The 17,614-nt window shown below is 44.0% G+C and overlaps 1 protein-coding gene across 5 annotated transcripts in view; it reads right to left on the bottom strand.

Annotated features, from left to right (window-relative positions):
- RTN4 (reticulon 4) overlaps positions 1-17,614 on the bottom strand; it is a 150,949-nt gene that overhangs the window by 51,776 nt on the left and 81,559 nt on the right. The window contains exon 1 of one of the 5 annotated variants that reach the window (XM_030195853.1): positions 15,920-16,033. The exons of 3 other annotated variants lie outside the window; for them this stretch is intronic. In XM_030195853.1, coding sequence (XP_030051713.1) covers positions 15,920-15,953 — 34 coding nt within the window. In that variant the 5' untranslated portion in view covers positions 15,954-16,033. Of the gene's footprint in view, positions 1-8,532; positions 8,610-15,919; positions 16,034-17,614 lie in introns of those variants that run through there. One more of the 5 variants, XM_030195855.1, reaches the window with a different exon arrangement.

Consider the following 17,614-nt stretch of genomic DNA (forward strand, 5'->3'; position numbering starts at 1 on the left):
CCTGGTTGCCGGAGAATCGGGACGTCCCTTTAGATTAGGCTCCTCTTCCTGGTCTCTTCAGCCAATCAGAGCGCGTTTCGCTGACAACAGCCAGCTAAGCTCGCTTTGATTGGCTGAAGAGACCAGGAAGAGGAGCCTAATCTAAAGGGACGTCCCGATTCTCCGACTCAGGTACCGAAGGACTAGAGAATGCAAGTGAGCTACAACGAGTAGCTCATTTGCATTCTCTATCGTTGATGCATTCCCGTTCCCTACCGATTCGCTATGGAATCGGGAGGGAACGGGAATTACCAATGTCTTTAATGCATCTGGGCCTGAATCTGTCCTAACTCATGAATATTCATTGTGGATATCCTGAAAAGCTGACTGGCTAGGGTTCTCCCAGGACAGGTTGGGAAATCACTGCAATAGACAAGAGTTTAGTGCAAGAGATGCCCAAAAAACTCAGTGTTCAAAGACAGGAAGACAAATCATACTATTTACCTTCCTTGTGCTGCATTGCAGTAGACTGAGGGTGAATGATAAAAATTGTAATCAAGTGTTTCCCTAAAAGGGCTAACAATGTTATCCGATTAGCTTTCAGGGGTTATCCTCTGTTCATCAGGTCAGTGTCCTGACAGGATAACTCTAGAGTATCAAAGATCGAGTTAGTCCAATAAAAAGTGATATCACCTAAAAGATTGTTAACCCATCACTTCCACAATTCTCTGCTCTAAAAGGGTTGCCAATTAAGAAACACATCGAGCAGCTGCAGGGATAACTTGGGACTAGAGAATGACACAGGGACAGGGACCCGCACTAACTGCGGGGATGGGGACAGAGCTCATGGGGACGGGGGTCAAACTTTGTCCCCGTGTCATTTTCTACTTTGAAGTCCGTTAATGAACTGGACTGTTACTTATGTTTGAGTGATGCAGACAACAATAATTTTGATTTTTTTTTTTTTTTTTTTTTTAAACCCAGCAAACATGCTGGCCACAACTAGCAAAATTTCCATGGGGGATCCTGTACATCCTGCTACCAGCACATCTTCTAAGAAGACAACTTCTATTGCCGGAAGGACTGTAGAAAACAGGAGAGCTAGACTGAACCCTGAAACTGTTGATGACAATCACAGATTTAAAAACAAAAATCATAACAGTGCTTCATAGGCATATTTCTACCCTCTAGGGCACACAGAATGGGTTGTATTTTGTAACCCTAGACATTTTAACAGGGTGGATTAGGATTTCTTGGGGTAGTAGAAATCAGTTATTGTTGGGGTTGGAAGGGTAGAGGGTGGTGGTGAGGAGGGTTATTATAGCTGCTCGCTGTTATTGTTTTCTATTTGTAATTTATACACAATAGTTGCACACTGTGTATAAATTACATATTGTTCCTTTTTATACTTTAATAAGATTTAAATATAAAAACATAATTGCTTGAGGTTTCTGCAGATGAGGACAGAGCCCTTGGGGATGGGGCGGGGATTGGGACAAACTTTGTTCCTGTCATTCTCTACTTGGGACAACACTTAATACACTAGAAAGAAGAGACTGTTGAAATCTCAGCAGAAAGCAATAGAAGTGGTGGGTTAAACTGCATTTTCCCTGGCCCCTCTCTCCTAGGTAAAATTAAGATTTGCTGCAAAACAAACTCTCGCTAGCTTGGAGAAGGGCAATGTTGAATACGAAGAATAAAGTGACCTCAACTGAGACAGCACAAACTGTGCTATAGACTGGACCCAGCTACCTCCCTGGCTGGTTCCACAGGACAGCTCAGCATCTGTTCAGGCTTTAAAGGGCAGCACATACAGGGCAGCTTCTTCCCTGACAACATTTGTATACCAAGTATCTACTCAACACTGGGAACAATAAAATCTTATGAATCTCAATGATTAACTTTGACTGCCAGAAAACGCCCCATTTCATCTTCCAGTAATGCTCCCTAGAACTTTGATCGGAAGGACTGTGCCCAGCTTATCCCAACCCACTGAATATTGCAATTCAGAGGCATACAACCACTCTACTAATGCTCAGTCTAATCAAATCATTTCAAAATTGCAATGAATCTAATGAACAGTTAACTTGTGTTCTACCTTTCCACAGGTCTGCTCATAACCTTTGGGAAGTACTGCAAGTTCAATGCCAGATGTTTAGTGGTCAGCCCTTCACAACTCAAGCGTGAGATTTTAAAGTTGAGGGGCCGATGCAGAAAACTACTACAGGCCTAACCCACATTCTTAGCGTGGGTTGAACATGTGTTGCACAATTCCTCAGTGTGTACATGGATGTTATGGAATACATGGCCACACAGTGTATTAAAATGATTACTGAAGCCATTGAGTATTCTGCAACAACGCAGTTTTAACACAGGGGTTTTTGACATGCATGTTGAGAAAGCCTCTCGGGCAAAATATGGGAAAATAGTTTTAAATGTTCATTTAAGTGCAGAGAAATGCAGTGTGATGCACTTTGAGGGGCATAATCGAAAGGGGCGCCCAAGTTTTCCTGAGGACGTCCTCGTAGGACATCCCGGCGAAGGGACGGGGGAACATGTATTATTGAAACAAGATGGGCGTCCATCTTTCGTTTCGATAATATGGTCGGGGACGACCATGGACACCCATCTCAGAAATGACCAAATCCAAGCCATTTGGTTGTGGGAGGAGCCAGCATTCGTAGTGCACTGGTCCCCCTCACATGCCAGGACACCAACATGTGGGTACAGTGGGTTTCTGGTGGGTTTTGAAGGGCTCACATTTACCACCACAAGTAGGTAGGGGGGAGGGATGGGCCTGAGTCCGCCTGCCTGAAGTGCACTGCACCCACTAAAACTGATCCAGGGACCTGCATACTGCTGTCAGGGAGCTGGGTATGACACTTGAGGCTGGCAAAATAATATTTAAAAAGTTTTTTTTTTAGGGTGGGATGGGGTTAGTGACCACTGGGGGAGTAAGGGGAGGTGATCCCCGATTCCCTCCAGTGGTCATCTGGTCAGTTCGGACACTTTTTTGAGGCTTGGTCGTAAGAAAACAATGGACCAAGTTGCCCAAGTGCTCGTCAGGGACGTCCTTCTTTTTTCCATTATCGGTCAAGGACGCCCGTGTGTTAGGCACGCCCCAGTCCCGCCTTCACTATGCTTTTGACACGCCCCCGTGAACTTTGGTCGTCCCCGCGATGGAAAGCAGTTGAGGACACCCAAAATCGGCTTTCTATTATGCCGATTTGGCCGACCCAGGGAGAAGGACGCCCATCTCCCGATTTGTGTCGAAAGATGGGGGCCCTTCTCTTTCGAAAATAAGTCTGTTAGGGAGCAGAAATACAAGGAAGCCATATGTGTTAGGCGGTGAGAGATGTGCCTAGACAGGGAGAGAGGGACCTTGAGGTGATCCTATCTGAGGATCTGAAGGCAAAGAAACAGTGTGACAAGGCAGTGGCTATAGCCAGAAGGATGCTAGGCTGTATAGAGGTGCAACCTGCAGAAGAAAGGAGGTGTTGATGAGGCACCAGTGAGCATGGTGTTCAGTTTTGGAGGTCGTATCTTGCTAAGGATGTAAGAAGACTTGGGAGTGGTCCAGAAGAAAGCAACAACAACAAAAAAAAAAATAGTATGGGGCTTATGGCTAAAGACATACGAGAAGAGACTGGAAGGCCTGAATAGTATGCCCTAGAGGAAAGGAGGGACAGGGGAGATGATACAGACATGTAATACCTGAAAGGTATTAATATAGAAAAATATTTTCCAGAGACGGGAAAACTGTAAAACTATAGAACATGATCTGAGGTTGTAAGGTGGTAGAGTAATATTAAGAAATTCTTTTTCACAGAGAGAGTAGCTGATGCCTGGAATGCCCTCCAGAGGGAGGTGGTGGAGAAAAAAAATGGTGGCAGAATTCAAAAAGGTGTGGGATACAGAGGATCTCCAATTAGAAAGTGAATGGTATTTAAAAAAATTTTTTAATCAAAAAGCTTAAATGGTTGCATATGTGTTTGCATGTAAAGCGGTGCTTAGATGGTGATAACTCCGGTATTTTGGTATGCGAGGACAGTGCTGGGCAGACTTTATGGTCTGTGTCCCACAAATGACAAGAAGGATTTGGATAGGCTGGAGTGGGCTTTGACAGCAACTCCAGTAGTTGGAGCATAAGGACAGACCTGGGCTGACTTCTACGGTCTATGTCCTAGACACATCACAGAAGACCATGGTCAAGTATATAATATCACGTTCATTGTTGATTTAATCATGAATTGATAACGAACGTGACTGTTGGACAGACTGGATGGACCGTTCAGGTCTTTTATCTGCCACCACTTACTAGGTTACATTGATTAGAGATATGGGCAGATAAGATTTCGGAGAGTCGCTCAGTTTGCCTGGCTTCAGCAACAAAGTCACCAAAGCTTCATTCGTGTATCAAGGCAGTGTACCCTGGGACAAAGCCTGGTTATAATACGCCAATAAGTACTATTACGCTCCCAATGTCTTATAAAATTCATCTGAAAAACCATCAGGGCCAGATGATTTATGGGCCTGGGTCCACAATCACCCGCTGGAGCTCGTTACCTGAAGAGGACTATATTAAAAAAAAAAAAAAAAAAGTCTAGAGCCTCGGGAAAAGCGTGGCGTACCAGAGGCTTGAAAGTAAAATTGGAAAACTGACTGAAGGAAGAATCCACCCTGTCCGATAAATATCCTGAAAATAATCCTGTAAGACCACCACTATCTCCTCAACATGGATGTGGGTGACCCCATCCCTAGATTTCATGGCCAAAATTTGGTGTCTTTTGCCAGACCCTGGTGACTTCCACTAACAGCTTCCCAAAGCTATGAAATTTGAATTTCCGATAAAGCAAATACTTCTGAACCCTTGTGTAAAAGAATTCAAAGCCACTGGGGTAGCCAAAAAATGTTCCTTGTTAGCAGAGGCATGGATGTACGCCTCCTTAGCCTTATGCAAGGGTCGTTCTAAGGTAATAATGCCCTGATATGTTTGTTTCAGGCACTAGTGTAGGCCAAAATGTCGCCACACAAGACAGTTTTAGCAGTCTCCCAAAACAGAAGTGTCCGTAGCATGCTGGCCATTGATCTGACAATGTTTCCCATTTATTGAAAAATGTCTGAAAATCAGTGTCCTTGTAGGGGTAAGCGAGAAACAGCCATAGCCTAGCTTGTTGATAAAAGGATTCCATCTGGAGGTCCACCCAAATCACAGAATGATCCAATATTTCCACCGGACCAATCTCCATTTGCAACACATCAGAAAACCTTTGGGCAGACAGGATGTAGTCCAGCCCAGAAAAACAGCCACAAGCTCATTATAAGCTGGTATAATTGTGTAGCTGAGGATGTAAGATGCCACAGGTCTTACAAAAGGAGAGCAAAAGACTTACCCTGCTGCGGGGAGAACTGCAGTGGTGGTAGACCTGTCAATTAAAGGATCCATAGCCATGTTAAAATATCCCAAAACAGTCATAGGTTGAACAAGGTAGGGGGAGCAAAGCTGAGTCAGGTGAGTTAAAAGCCAGAGGATCAGGTTGATTTGGCCCATACACCACCAGTAACTAATCTTTACCTTGCAACATTAACTTTAAAAAGGGTTATCTACCAGTAGTAGATTTGGCCAGGACAACTGCAAAACACTGGAGAGATTTATGTATGAGGATCGTGACCCCAACATGTCTAACCCAAAAGAATAGCACACCTCACCCACCCACTGACAATGAAGCTTAAGATGCTCTGCACCACTTAAGCGCATCTCCTAAAGACATGCTATGGAAATTTTAGTCCACTTTACAGGGGAAGTAATACCTCCAAATTCCAAGATATCAGTCTATTACTTAAAGTACTCAGGAGAAAGACAAAAGAAAAAAAGGTACACAGAAAAAGAGCCCATGGGAGACCAGCATCTATCAGAGATCTCTCCTCTTAACTTTTTCTGACTTCTGCTTTTTTGGGTTACGAGTACAAGGCCCACTGGTGAAAACCATTAACAGCAGCCACAGAAAGCCCCAATCAGAAAGCAAAAAAAGAACACAGAATCCTCCTCCCAACCCACCCTCCTGAAAATTCCTACACACACCACTTGAAATCCCCTTGCCACAACACACACAACTCCAACCACACCTCCCTCCACCCACCCAGAACCTAAACCCCATCTAAAATAATGCACCTATCCCCTTAGAAAAGGAAGGAGCCGCTCAGAGAACATTGAAGAGCCCCCCTGACCCAGGCTAAATGAATAGAAATGGCTCCAAAAAAGAATAGAAAATATGCACCAATAGCCACCCCAGCATGAAAACAGCAAAAGGGGAAAGACACTGCAAACTCAAGGATCAAATATTATATAAGCAAATACTACTAGACATCAGACTGTGTTGCAAAGGATAGCCATGGCTGAAACTAGCATCGTAACCTCCATGAAAACAGTCCAAAGTTTGCTAGAGCATCTCCATCTCCCAGGTTGTCAATTGAGCCACGGCAATTGTATCCAAAGTGATCCAATGGCCTCTATGAAAAACCTGCAAGATAGCAGGATAGAGCAACATAAAATGCTTGCTCTTTTCCACTAGTTTGGCACCCAGATATGTAAAAGCATGCCTCTTCTCCACCAAGCAGCTAGTCCTGAAAAATTTGTACTTGGCACCTTCGTAGCACAGTCTCACATTTAGATTTTTAACTCCTACGCAGGGCCATCTTGTGAGAATTGTGGATCTTAACAGTCGCAATGCGTGGATGGACTTGACCATCATGCCGACATCCAAAGAGATGTCCATAAACTAGTAAAGGGTAAGAAAAGACGAAAAGACCCCAAAGCAGAGCCGAATAACAAAGGATGAGGTCAGGGTGCTCAGGAGCAAGGTCAAAGAACATTCTTGCTGCATCACAAGATTTCTATTTTGCCTAATTATATAAATTGCACTACATGTGCCGCAAATGCATCTATTTTTAAAGAGAGACAAGAAGACTGCTGCAAAAACGAACAAAAAAAAAAAAAAAAAAAACAGAGTGGACTATACAAATACAAGATTACAGCCCAACCACAGCCTAAAGCACAATAAAGTAACAAGGCTCAATTGCTGAAAACTGCACGGTCACAATCTTTTGGCCTTAACTATATGTGGATGTCAAATACCTGGGCAGTATCCTATCCCTCTCCCCACCCAACATGTTCTGAAAACATGCCATAGACTGAATTAACAAATGGATCACTGTCCATCTCTCTCCCAAACCTACCCAAGTCTACATTTCTTCCTAGAGAAAGCAAGCTAAAATTCCAATTTTGGTACAATAAATACTTCCAGAAGATGAGAACTGCTAACAAAGGGACCAAAGCAGAAAGCCACAAGTAGAAGTGCAGTTACTACAAGGCATATGCTCACGTTACTGGCCGCACTATGCACAAAGAGGTTCACCACGGCAATTAACTAAAATGGGCACGCAGTATATTGAAATGAATGGTAATGGAGGTCACTGGCGGCAATGGACAGCAGTAGGGAGTTTACTGCATGCATAACATGAGAAATTCACCCCCAGGTCTGACAGCCTAGAAGGGTTAGTTGAGAGGATTTACTGGGAATTACTGTAACCATATACCTCCAATCATAAAAGACAGAAGAAGCAGCTGTACACTGAGGTAACAGTGGCTTAACTGTGAAAAGTAACTGCACACATCTGCACATGTTCTGTGCATAAATATTTAGCCTCAGAAAAATTTTATGTGCCGGGAATTTTTGAGGCTAATATTTGTCAGAACACTCCAGTTTCCAAACAGACATGTGCTGGGATATTTGTTTTTGGACATGCACACGGTTAAAGCGCTCCTACTGCAGAAGGTCTGTAAACATGCATCCAGCAGACTTTTGCCGATTAGCGTGCAAGTTCTGCATGCTTTGAAATTTGTATTTTACTAGTTTACTGCAGTGCTGCAGATTATTTTTGCTAAGCACGTGGTAGAAACTATGTGCTGCTCATGGCTTTTTGCATCAACCCCAAGCTCCTAAAAAAATCATTTTCTTATTCCAAGGAGCACCTGACATGCCTGTGGACAGAAACTGTACTTGAATAGGTTGCTTTTAACGCATTAATATAAAAATGAATCCCCTAGCTCAAGACAATTTGAAAAGAAACATCTTAGCTTGTAAGTAAAGCAAAGTGCAGCTGCCTGCATTTGGTAAAGTACAAACTGGAATCTGTCACAGCTATAAATAACCCACCACATCTTTGCCTTACATGCACAACTCACGTAATTACTGCTCCCTTTTAATCTGACTCTCTCAAGGCACTTGCTGTACTGAATATTTCTCAAGTTATCATCGATGCTCTTTAAGCATAAAGAGCAGCTTTGTCAGTAAACAGATGACATGTATACCCTAGTCGACCTTAATACCTTTATTAGTTTTAAAATAGTCATTGCCGTTTTTTTCTTATTTTTGCAACACACAAAAAAAAAGATAAACACAGACATGAAACCACAAGCCACATTAAGAATCAGTCCTTATATCACCTGGAAACTCAATCTGCATGCAAATACGAGGAGAACAAAGGACTAACCGATTCTGGCATCCATCTTGAGCCTGCTTCATGCACCCAGACCTAGCACAGCTGACAAGCTCAGCATTTTTACTTCCTGCTAGAGCAAGCAGAGGTCACCCCAAAATACGCATGTCACACTGCTCTACTCAAGCACAAGGACTGCAGCCTTCAGCCAGCCTCTTCCAAAAGCCAGAGGGCAGGGTGAAAAAAAGGCAGGCACTGTGATTTTCAACTAGGGATGACTCCTTATGAAAAAGGAGTACCTACATTTGGGCTATTACCAAATGTGCAATGTACAAATGTGAGGGGAAAAAATGTTCCACTTTACTATTGAGCAAAGCTTTCTTCCTAAAGTGGTCATAACATTTTGAACAGCTGCTGCTCTCCAAAAATGATCAACTACTAAGGAAGTACACACTCCCCCCTTTGGTTACCTTTCTTCAGAACACCCAGGTATAACATTTATAGCATATCACTGGCTTTTCCATATACACCAGAGCCCAACATTCAGACACTCTGGCAACCTTGTATCTGATTACTCCAGCCCTGGAAAGCTGGGTCACAAATATTAACACAAGAAGTAAGTGGTTAGTGCACATAGGCTGAGAACCTGGGAAACTGGGTTCAATTCCCACTGCAGCTTCTTGTGATCCTGGGCAACGTCACTTAACCGTCCATTGCCCCAGGTAGAAAAGCTTAAGATTGTGAGCCCACTAGGGACAGAGAAAAGTACCTGTATATAATATACGTAATCTGCAGGAAGTGTATCAAATCTATACCTTTAAGAGCTAGCCACTTCCCTCAAGTAGATTAAAAACCAGACCAGCCCAGGGTTGTCATTAGGATGTGAAGACCAACTCCTAAGAGGTGCACAGCAAGCTTACCCAAGCTCTTTATGGCCTCCCTTGGCCTCACGCTCGCTAGTGCTTTTTTCTATTCAAATGCCAATTGCAACAAACAGCACAGACGTGCATTTGTTATTATGCCTTAAAAGGTTTTGTGAATGTAAATTAAACACATGCAAAATTATATGCATGTAATGAAAAATTCAATGTGCATTTAAAAAAAAAAAAAAAAAAGGTGTACAAGCAGACAGAAAACAGGAGAAAATGTCAAAAGTCAAAGCTAGCCAAAAAATGTTCCCCGTGGTGGACTTTGGTCCTGGGGAACTGGGTTCGATTCCCACTGCAGGCACAGGCAGCTCCTTGTGACTCTGGCCAAGTCACTTAACCCTCCATTGCCCCAGGTACAAATAAGTACCTGTATACAATATGTAAGCCGCATTGAGCCTGCGATGAGTGGGAAAGCGCGGGGTACAAATGTAAGAAAAGAAAAGAACTGCCCCTCCTCCTATGGAAAATCTCTAATAGGAGGGGATTGAGCAAGCACAGACTGAACCCACACGTTCAGTCCCACGCATAGCATAAAAATACGATCACCTATAATCAGTAACACCTCATCTACGGAGAAAAGGTCAATTTGCAAGAAGTACCGAGGATCATTTGACACCGCTCGGTACAGGAGACTTGGATCCAGCAGTTTAGCGGCAAAGCCTAAGTTGTTAATGTAGTTTACCAATGGGCCAATGTTCAGAACCTAATGCCAGTGCTAGAGGCGATAAGTGCCAGAACAGCACTGGCGTTGGTGTACGCAGAATGTTCAGAGGGCATCAACGCTGTGGACTACACATGTACCAAAGATGGCTGAAAGTAGCATTAAAATGTCTGCTCAGAGCTGGTTTAAGGGAGTCTGAAGAGATTAAACAAAAGGTCCCAGTACTGGTCTCACAATTCTGTGTGAAGCAGGGGGAGGGATGGGATGTCACAAGAACCATGGACTGAACCACCCTTCCCTCTTTATACATGTTTCGTGTTTATGTTTATTTATATCCCCCCTTGTATCCAATGCAAAATCCATAATATGAAAAACAATATAGACCAGCACAAACTGGGGTGATCAATACAGGGTCATAGGATGGAGAAGAGCGCAAGCATCCTGACTCTTGTGTTGTACAGTTAAGTCCTTGTTTAACCTGAAAACAAAACAGCCTCTCTGCTCCCCAGTTTGACTGGGCATGTGCACAAGAGCTGTGCATACCGCATAGCTCGTATGCATGGACCAGGCACGTTCCTCCTCCTCAACTTCCCCTGGCTCAATACTAGCAGTGTGCATATATTTTGTGTGCTATTCTAAAAATTGTAAGTTTTTTTTTCTACGCTCTTCCTTATAGCGCTGGAGTTCTTCAGAATCATCAGCCCATGAGTGATTACGTGGCAAACGGTTTGCTCTAAAGAAAGAAGTGGTCATCAATGGAGTGCCTCAGGGATGCCTTTGGTCCGGTTCTGTTTAAATTACCAAACATTGTGATATTTTGAAGGGTAGATAGAGATGTCAGCAGATTCTGGTATACAGTCTGCAAAACAGGTCACACTTTATGTGGCATGGGGATTTAAGAAAGCCTAAAAGAAGCGGTTAAGAATTTGTCAACGCACACAACACACTGTTAATCTTGGGGTGACCAATGCTGTAGACTACCACAATGATGGAGTGATAAAGAAGAAAAGACTGAACTGATACTTTGGTACAAATCTGTTCCAAAGGACATCTGGGTGAAATTCAGAAGGTTAATCTCCAAAAGCGGGGGGGGGGGGGGGGGGGGGGGGGGGGGGGGGGGGGGAGGAAAAAAAAAAAGCATACTTCAGTGTGTCTTTAAAATGTTTAGTGCATGCAGACTTAACACACACGTCAACTGACTGTACTGAAAAGTTCAATGTGCATTGAAAACCAACTAGTATTATATCAAAATAGTCTCTGCACCATAAACTCTGTAAATAAAGACTTCAGGACCTAAATATGGATAATTTTACAGAGAGGGGATAGGAAAAACAGTCAAGCCCTCAAAGGTGTAAAATCACATGCTCATAGGCTTCTGTGGCTGGCCAGGTAAGTGAAACTGACATTCCAGACACTGTGCTGTGGACACGACAATCCAGACAGCCACAATGATTGGGTTTAAAATTGGTTCTTCCTTTAGTACAACCCCATTTTAGCAAGCAAAGAATATGACCTTAGCCTTACCTTGCTGCTACTCCAGACTCATATGAAGCATCAGCTGCAACACTGCCCAAGTTCCACTACCTACTGTCAAGCCTGCAGATGGTCTCGGCAAGCAGACATAGGGTTTGGGTTTTTTTTCCTGCCACGGTCCTGACTGCAGATGTGGATTTTACAATCCCATTGGGGATGTGGCCCTGTGTTTGGGAAGTGCTGATGTTAACAGTACACAAGCCAATTTCTAGGACCGAGTGAAGATACAAGGCTTACGAGCTAATTTTAGGAAATATTTCTTTATAACAAAAGCATAACAATTACAGCCTTCTCAAATGCCAAGACCATGAAAAGCCCAAGTCAAGAAGGCAGTACTTCAGCACTGGAACAGGCAAGGAAAAATGCACAGTCAGGAGAGATTTTGGTGTCTATATGCCGTCATTCTATGGATATAGAAATTCAGCGCTGTCCACTTCTAGACCTAGCAGTTTCTTCCTGCTTCTTTAAGAGGCCAGCTCAGCTGGGATCTGCACAAAAAAAAAAAAACCTGCTATACTGTCTCTTGGGTATCCTCAAGGCAGTTTACATGAATTCAAATAGGAGAAACAGAACTACCCGATTTTCTCTCCCTGTTTTAGATTCCCCTCCCAACCTAATTTAGTCCAGTCATTGAGGAACAGCCTGGGACAAGGGATCCATGCACCAGAGATCCTGCCAGACTCCTGAATCCACCTACTGGGCAACACTTAAGTGGAGATCACACTACTCCCCCCCTCCTGAAACTGAATGCTACCCCTGGCAGCATGCCCAGCTGACCTAGGAGCGGGATCAAACTAGGAACTGGCCTGCCTGGTAGGGTATGCCAGTGGAAAATCTGAGGATGAAAGGACACCAAGGCTATGTGAACTGCCCTTAGACATGAAAGACCAGCTTTTGCATCTAGTTACCCAAAAAACACACCCCTCACACTGCATTGGTAAAGACAGTAGCAGCAGTTAGCCCCTTCCCCACCCTGAGATTACTAGATGCCCTGAAGCACTTCTCTGTGTAGTTTCCACTGCTATAGTGCTCTCATGTTGCAGCACTCATGTGAGCCTTGCCAAGACAACCACCTGGAGCGCAGCTGTCGTGAAATCCAGGGCACAGCCATACTTTGCTGCAGTCTAGAAACCCGACCTCTTTCCATCAAGTCAGGGATCACGTCACCTGGGACTCTGCTCAGACATTGTAGGGAAAGTTTCCCTCAGTGACACTGGATACATGGGAAGAGTTCTCTGACGTCAGAGACCTTTAAATCAAATCTACGGTCAGATCTTTAACACACCGGTCCTTCTTTGGCTCCTTACTCAACCTGATCATTCAGCACTGAGGTCCCAAACTCCGGTCCTCAAGGGCTGCAAACCTGTTAGGTATTCAGGCTAATATGTATGAGAGATTTGCATCCAGTAGAAGCAGTAGATATGCAAAATCTCTCCCCCTACATATTCTGTCTTCTCAAATTATTATGAAGATTCAGCAAGAGGCAGCACTCAGTTTAGATGTGGTCAAAGTTCATAATGATCATGCAATGATCATACTTCACCAGCACACTCACCTAGCCAGCTGGCTTTTCAGGACTACCACAATGAATGTGCAAGACAGATTTACATGTAACAGGTCTGCAATATACGCCAATCTTAATCTCTTGCATAGTCATTGTGGTAGTCCTGGCTAGGTGCACGCCAAGGCAGCACTGTTCCGGTCTGAATTCACACTCCTGGGTAGAAACCAGACAAAAGCCCTCGTACCAGCTGTTTCACAGCCTGGTTAGTTAAAAGCAGTTAGCTTAGCGGGGTTTAAAAAAAAGTTTGGATGGCTTCCTAAAGGAAACGTCCATACACCAATATTAAAATGGATGGGGAAAATCCACTGCTTATTTCTAGAATAAGCAGCATAAAATGTAATTGTACTGTTTTGGGACCTTGCCAGGTACTTGCGACCTGGGCTGGCCATTGTTGGAAACAGGATGCTGGGCTTGATGGACCTTTGGTCTGTCCCAGTATGGCGATGCTTATGTAAATCCCACCTTTTGGAGCTCTTGAGCTCGTGATATTAGATTGTAAGCTCTTTGAGCAGGGACTGTCTTTCTTCTATGTTTGTGCAGCGCTGCGTATGCCTTGTAGCGCTATAGAAATGCTAAATAGTAGTAGTAGTTGAGTGGAAAAGACCTAGCATGAACCTGTAGGGGCCAAACACTATCTGCCCCCCCCCCCCTCCTAAAAAAAAAAAAAAAACTGGTGATGAGCCAAACTCTGAGGGATGATGTGGGCAGGATAAAGCTCAAGACACCCACCTACAAATATGATTCAATATGCTGGGGGGGGGGGGGGGGTGGAGATGTCCTTGAAATCACCCTCTTACAGGTAATCTGAGAAGCAGAAGTGATCCTCACAGCAGCTAAGGAACCATTAGCTGGTTCTTTTAGCTCAGTCACAGGCTGGAGGAGAATAGCTCTAGCAAGACTTCCAGAATAATGGCAGCACTTGAAACAAGGCCATCAGGGGAGCCATTCTCAGCACAGCCTCTCCTTCAGGCACACCCTAAGTTGTAGGGAAGAATGCACGTACTGTTACCTTGTAGCCTGTTAAGTCATTTTAAAAATTGCTCTTGCAGGAGCTGCATCCTGCTCTCAGTCAGAATATGCCATTGCAAGATCTAGGGTATAAATGAAAAACAGAAAAAAAGTGTTCTGTAATGGGTAAAATTCAGGAAAGCCACCTTGCACAGATGAGTTAAAAGTGTGATGGCCCAGCCCTACTAACAAAAATCCTTACAATTAAGAAAAAAAAGGGAGGAGGCTGAGCATCTTCTGCAGTCAATATTAACATAACTGAAGGGCATACCCCTCTCCCCCGGGTGCATGTGGGGGCCTGCAAGTGGTGTCCAGCAATAGCAACAAGTACAGGGATAACATTTAAATCCATATTCAAACAGGCAGCAGGATCAGCAGGGCACAAAGTCAGGTGAACTAGGTGAAGGTGGCAAAATGGGGCTGTGTGTCACATTTGTGACTGCCTAGAGTGCCTCCTAACCACCCACCCAAAGGTGCATTGAAGGGTGAACTGGTCATTTGGAAAAAATAAAAAAAGTAGTCACTTGTTGCAGGAGGTTAAAAGTGCTGTGAACTGTATTGTGCTAATATGGAGCCACAAAGAATTTAAGATTATCTTCTAAGAGAAAGAGAAGCGCTTAAGTATTAAGGCTTATGAATAAACCTTTGGCAAACCACCTTATTATATACATCAAACTTCACTTTAAGTGGCAACAGATACCAGACCACGGCAGAGCGGGAAGATCAAATGGAGCAAATCCAAAAAGCCACAACACACAAGAAACACAACGTAACAAAGAAAAGAGACCTTTTTAAAACTAAACTGTATAAATACTGTACATTTTCTTGTTCTTATGTGGACATTATATAATAAAAAGTTACTTAAGGGTACTCAAATCATAAAAACTCTTTTTGAGACGTTCAAAACAAATGGGGGGGGGGGGGGAGTTACTGCACAACCAAGTGATAATTCATAAACACAGTTTACATTCTCTGAGTATCTCTGTTGATCGAGAGATTAATAAGCTTAAGATGGGATTAATCAGGCCACCTAATGAGCAAGAGCTAGCAGAAACAAAGGTCACAGACGAGCAGTGTCCAAGTCGTTGCACTTTGTGCTTACAAAATTACTGCAATCCTGTTAAATATGATACTGCATTAAGAAGCATGGCACATCTTCCTTTGCTTAGAGAAGCTCTCTCTCCCGTCCCATCCCCCAAACAGCAGATCTCAGGTAAACTGTTACAAGCGGTGCCACCTTCTCGGGGCATTCATCAAACCTCCAGTGCTATCTGTCAAAGACTGGGCTTTGCGGCAACACGAATTCGAGCTCAAAAGAATCGAACCGGATCCAAGGATCTAATCAGATTTATACTACTTGAAAATCATAGGCACCAGCTCTGAGCACCACCAATATTGAGAATACTCCTCGACTATATCCAGAAACGGTTAATTTGTTGTGTGCACCCCAAGTCATTTTGAAAGGTCGGTTCCTATACGTAAATTGTAGCCTTTCCGAAGCTCAGCGTATTACTTAAAAAATGTATTTGCAGTACTACAACAGTCACCCGGTACCAGTTAAGATTTCATAGCGGTTTGAAACTGATCATGCGTCCTTTATAAACTGGGTTAATTGATCACAACAATGAATGCCCCGAGAAGGTGGCACTGCTTCTAACAGTTTACCTGAGATCTGCTGTTTTATTTTGATTTCTATTGATAACCTTGATCACAACGCCTCAAGACTTTTCTCTATTTAAACATTACCCTTCTCCTTCCAAGTGCTCTGCCGCCCGTCCATCGCTACTCGCGCGCCCAACACCTCCAGCTGCAGCCGTCACTTGTGCAACATGACCCAGCACTGAGTCGGGAGAGCAGAGCACGCTGCGCGCGGCTGCGGCAGGCTCGGATCACGTGAACAGCGGGAGAGGGGGCGGGAACTCCCCTGACGCCTCACAGCTAATGGCAGGGAAAAAAAAAAAAAAGTGCGCCTCGCGCAGTTTTTACTTGTCAAGGGGGGGGGGGGGGGGGGGGGGAACCTACTAGCCCCGCCCCAGCTGCGATTACATAACAGGTTACCCAAAGCCTCCTTCAAATGGGTATATACTACTGACTGAGGTGGGTTGGGTGCTAAACATGCATAAGTGTTCTTCTGAAAAGCCATTAAAAGTTTTAAAAACAAGCAGCATACCAATCCCTCCTCCCCTCAAGGTGGGCTCCTACCTGGCCTAAGTAGGTCAGTTTGCATTTTCAATTGTGAATGAATTCTGTCTCTTCCTCCCCCCCCACTCCCCCAAGCAGATGTTCTGACAATAAAAAACAAAGTTACTCCCAGCAGGTGTTCTCTAACAGCAGGCCAAGTATTCTCACATGTGGGTGATGTCATCCGATAGAGACCAATGTGGATGCTAACATGTTGAAAGGAATTTCTAGTAGCGTCCCACTGCACATGCGCTGAGGCCAGGCCCCTCAGTAATTGTAAAAGGCTACAGAAATTAACTCAAAGGGAAGTGGGAGGGTATGTGAGAATACTTGGCCTGCTGTCCTTGGAAAACACCTGCTATAGGTGAGTAACTTTGCTTTCTCGGAGGACATGCTAGGACAACAGGGACTCGAAATGTCAAGGCCTGTACTCAATCAACCTGAAGTAATTTGTGGACGAGTTGTGGAGGTGCAGCCTGGAACAAAACTGGGTCTAGGAGGATGGAGATGGATCTAGACACCAAATAAATTCTGCAAGACTATCTCACCAAACCAGGTGTCACATATCCTGCTTTGCAAGTCTCCTCTGTGGAGGTTGACCAAGTAGGCTACCAATGCAGCCATGGCTCTGATATTATGAGCCTTGACATGACTCTCCAGTCAGCCCAGCCTGGGCATAAGTAAAGGAGATGCAATCTGATAGCCAACTGGAAACTGTGTTTCCGCAGATGGCTACCCCATCCTATTTGGGTCAAAAGAAACAAAAAGCTGAGTATGGGCTTTAGTTCACTCCAGATAGAAGGCTACTTGAAGTCCAAAACATGCAGTACACTCTTGCCAGGATGTGGAAATGATTTTGGGAAAAATGTTGGTAAAACGATTGACTGATTAAGATGGAACTCCAACACTACCTTAAGAAGGCAGTCAGGGTGACTGCAGAGAACTATGCTGTTGTGGAAATTTAGTTTAAGGTAAACAAGGCTTGAAGCTCACTGACCCTGAAAGCTGAAGTGACCATCACCAGCAACACAACTTTCTAGGACAAATACTTCAGATGACAGGAACCAAGTGGCTCAAACACCATGAAAAACAGCAGTGGTTCACCCTTTGCTAAAGAAAAACTACCTTGACCAGGACAAACTTAAAAGTTACCAGCCAGTATCCAATATCCCGTTTCTAGGGAACCTTATAGAACAGTCCATGTACAACTTAATATTTGGCTAGAAGAGAGAAACTGGCTAGATCCATGTCAATCTGGAT

This window comes from Microcaecilia unicolor, chromosome 3 (genome assembly GCF_901765095.1).
Source record: "Microcaecilia unicolor chromosome 3, aMicUni1.1, whole genome shotgun sequence".
Classification (NCBI taxonomy): Eukaryota; Metazoa; Chordata; class Amphibia; order Gymnophiona; family Siphonopidae; genus Microcaecilia; species Microcaecilia unicolor.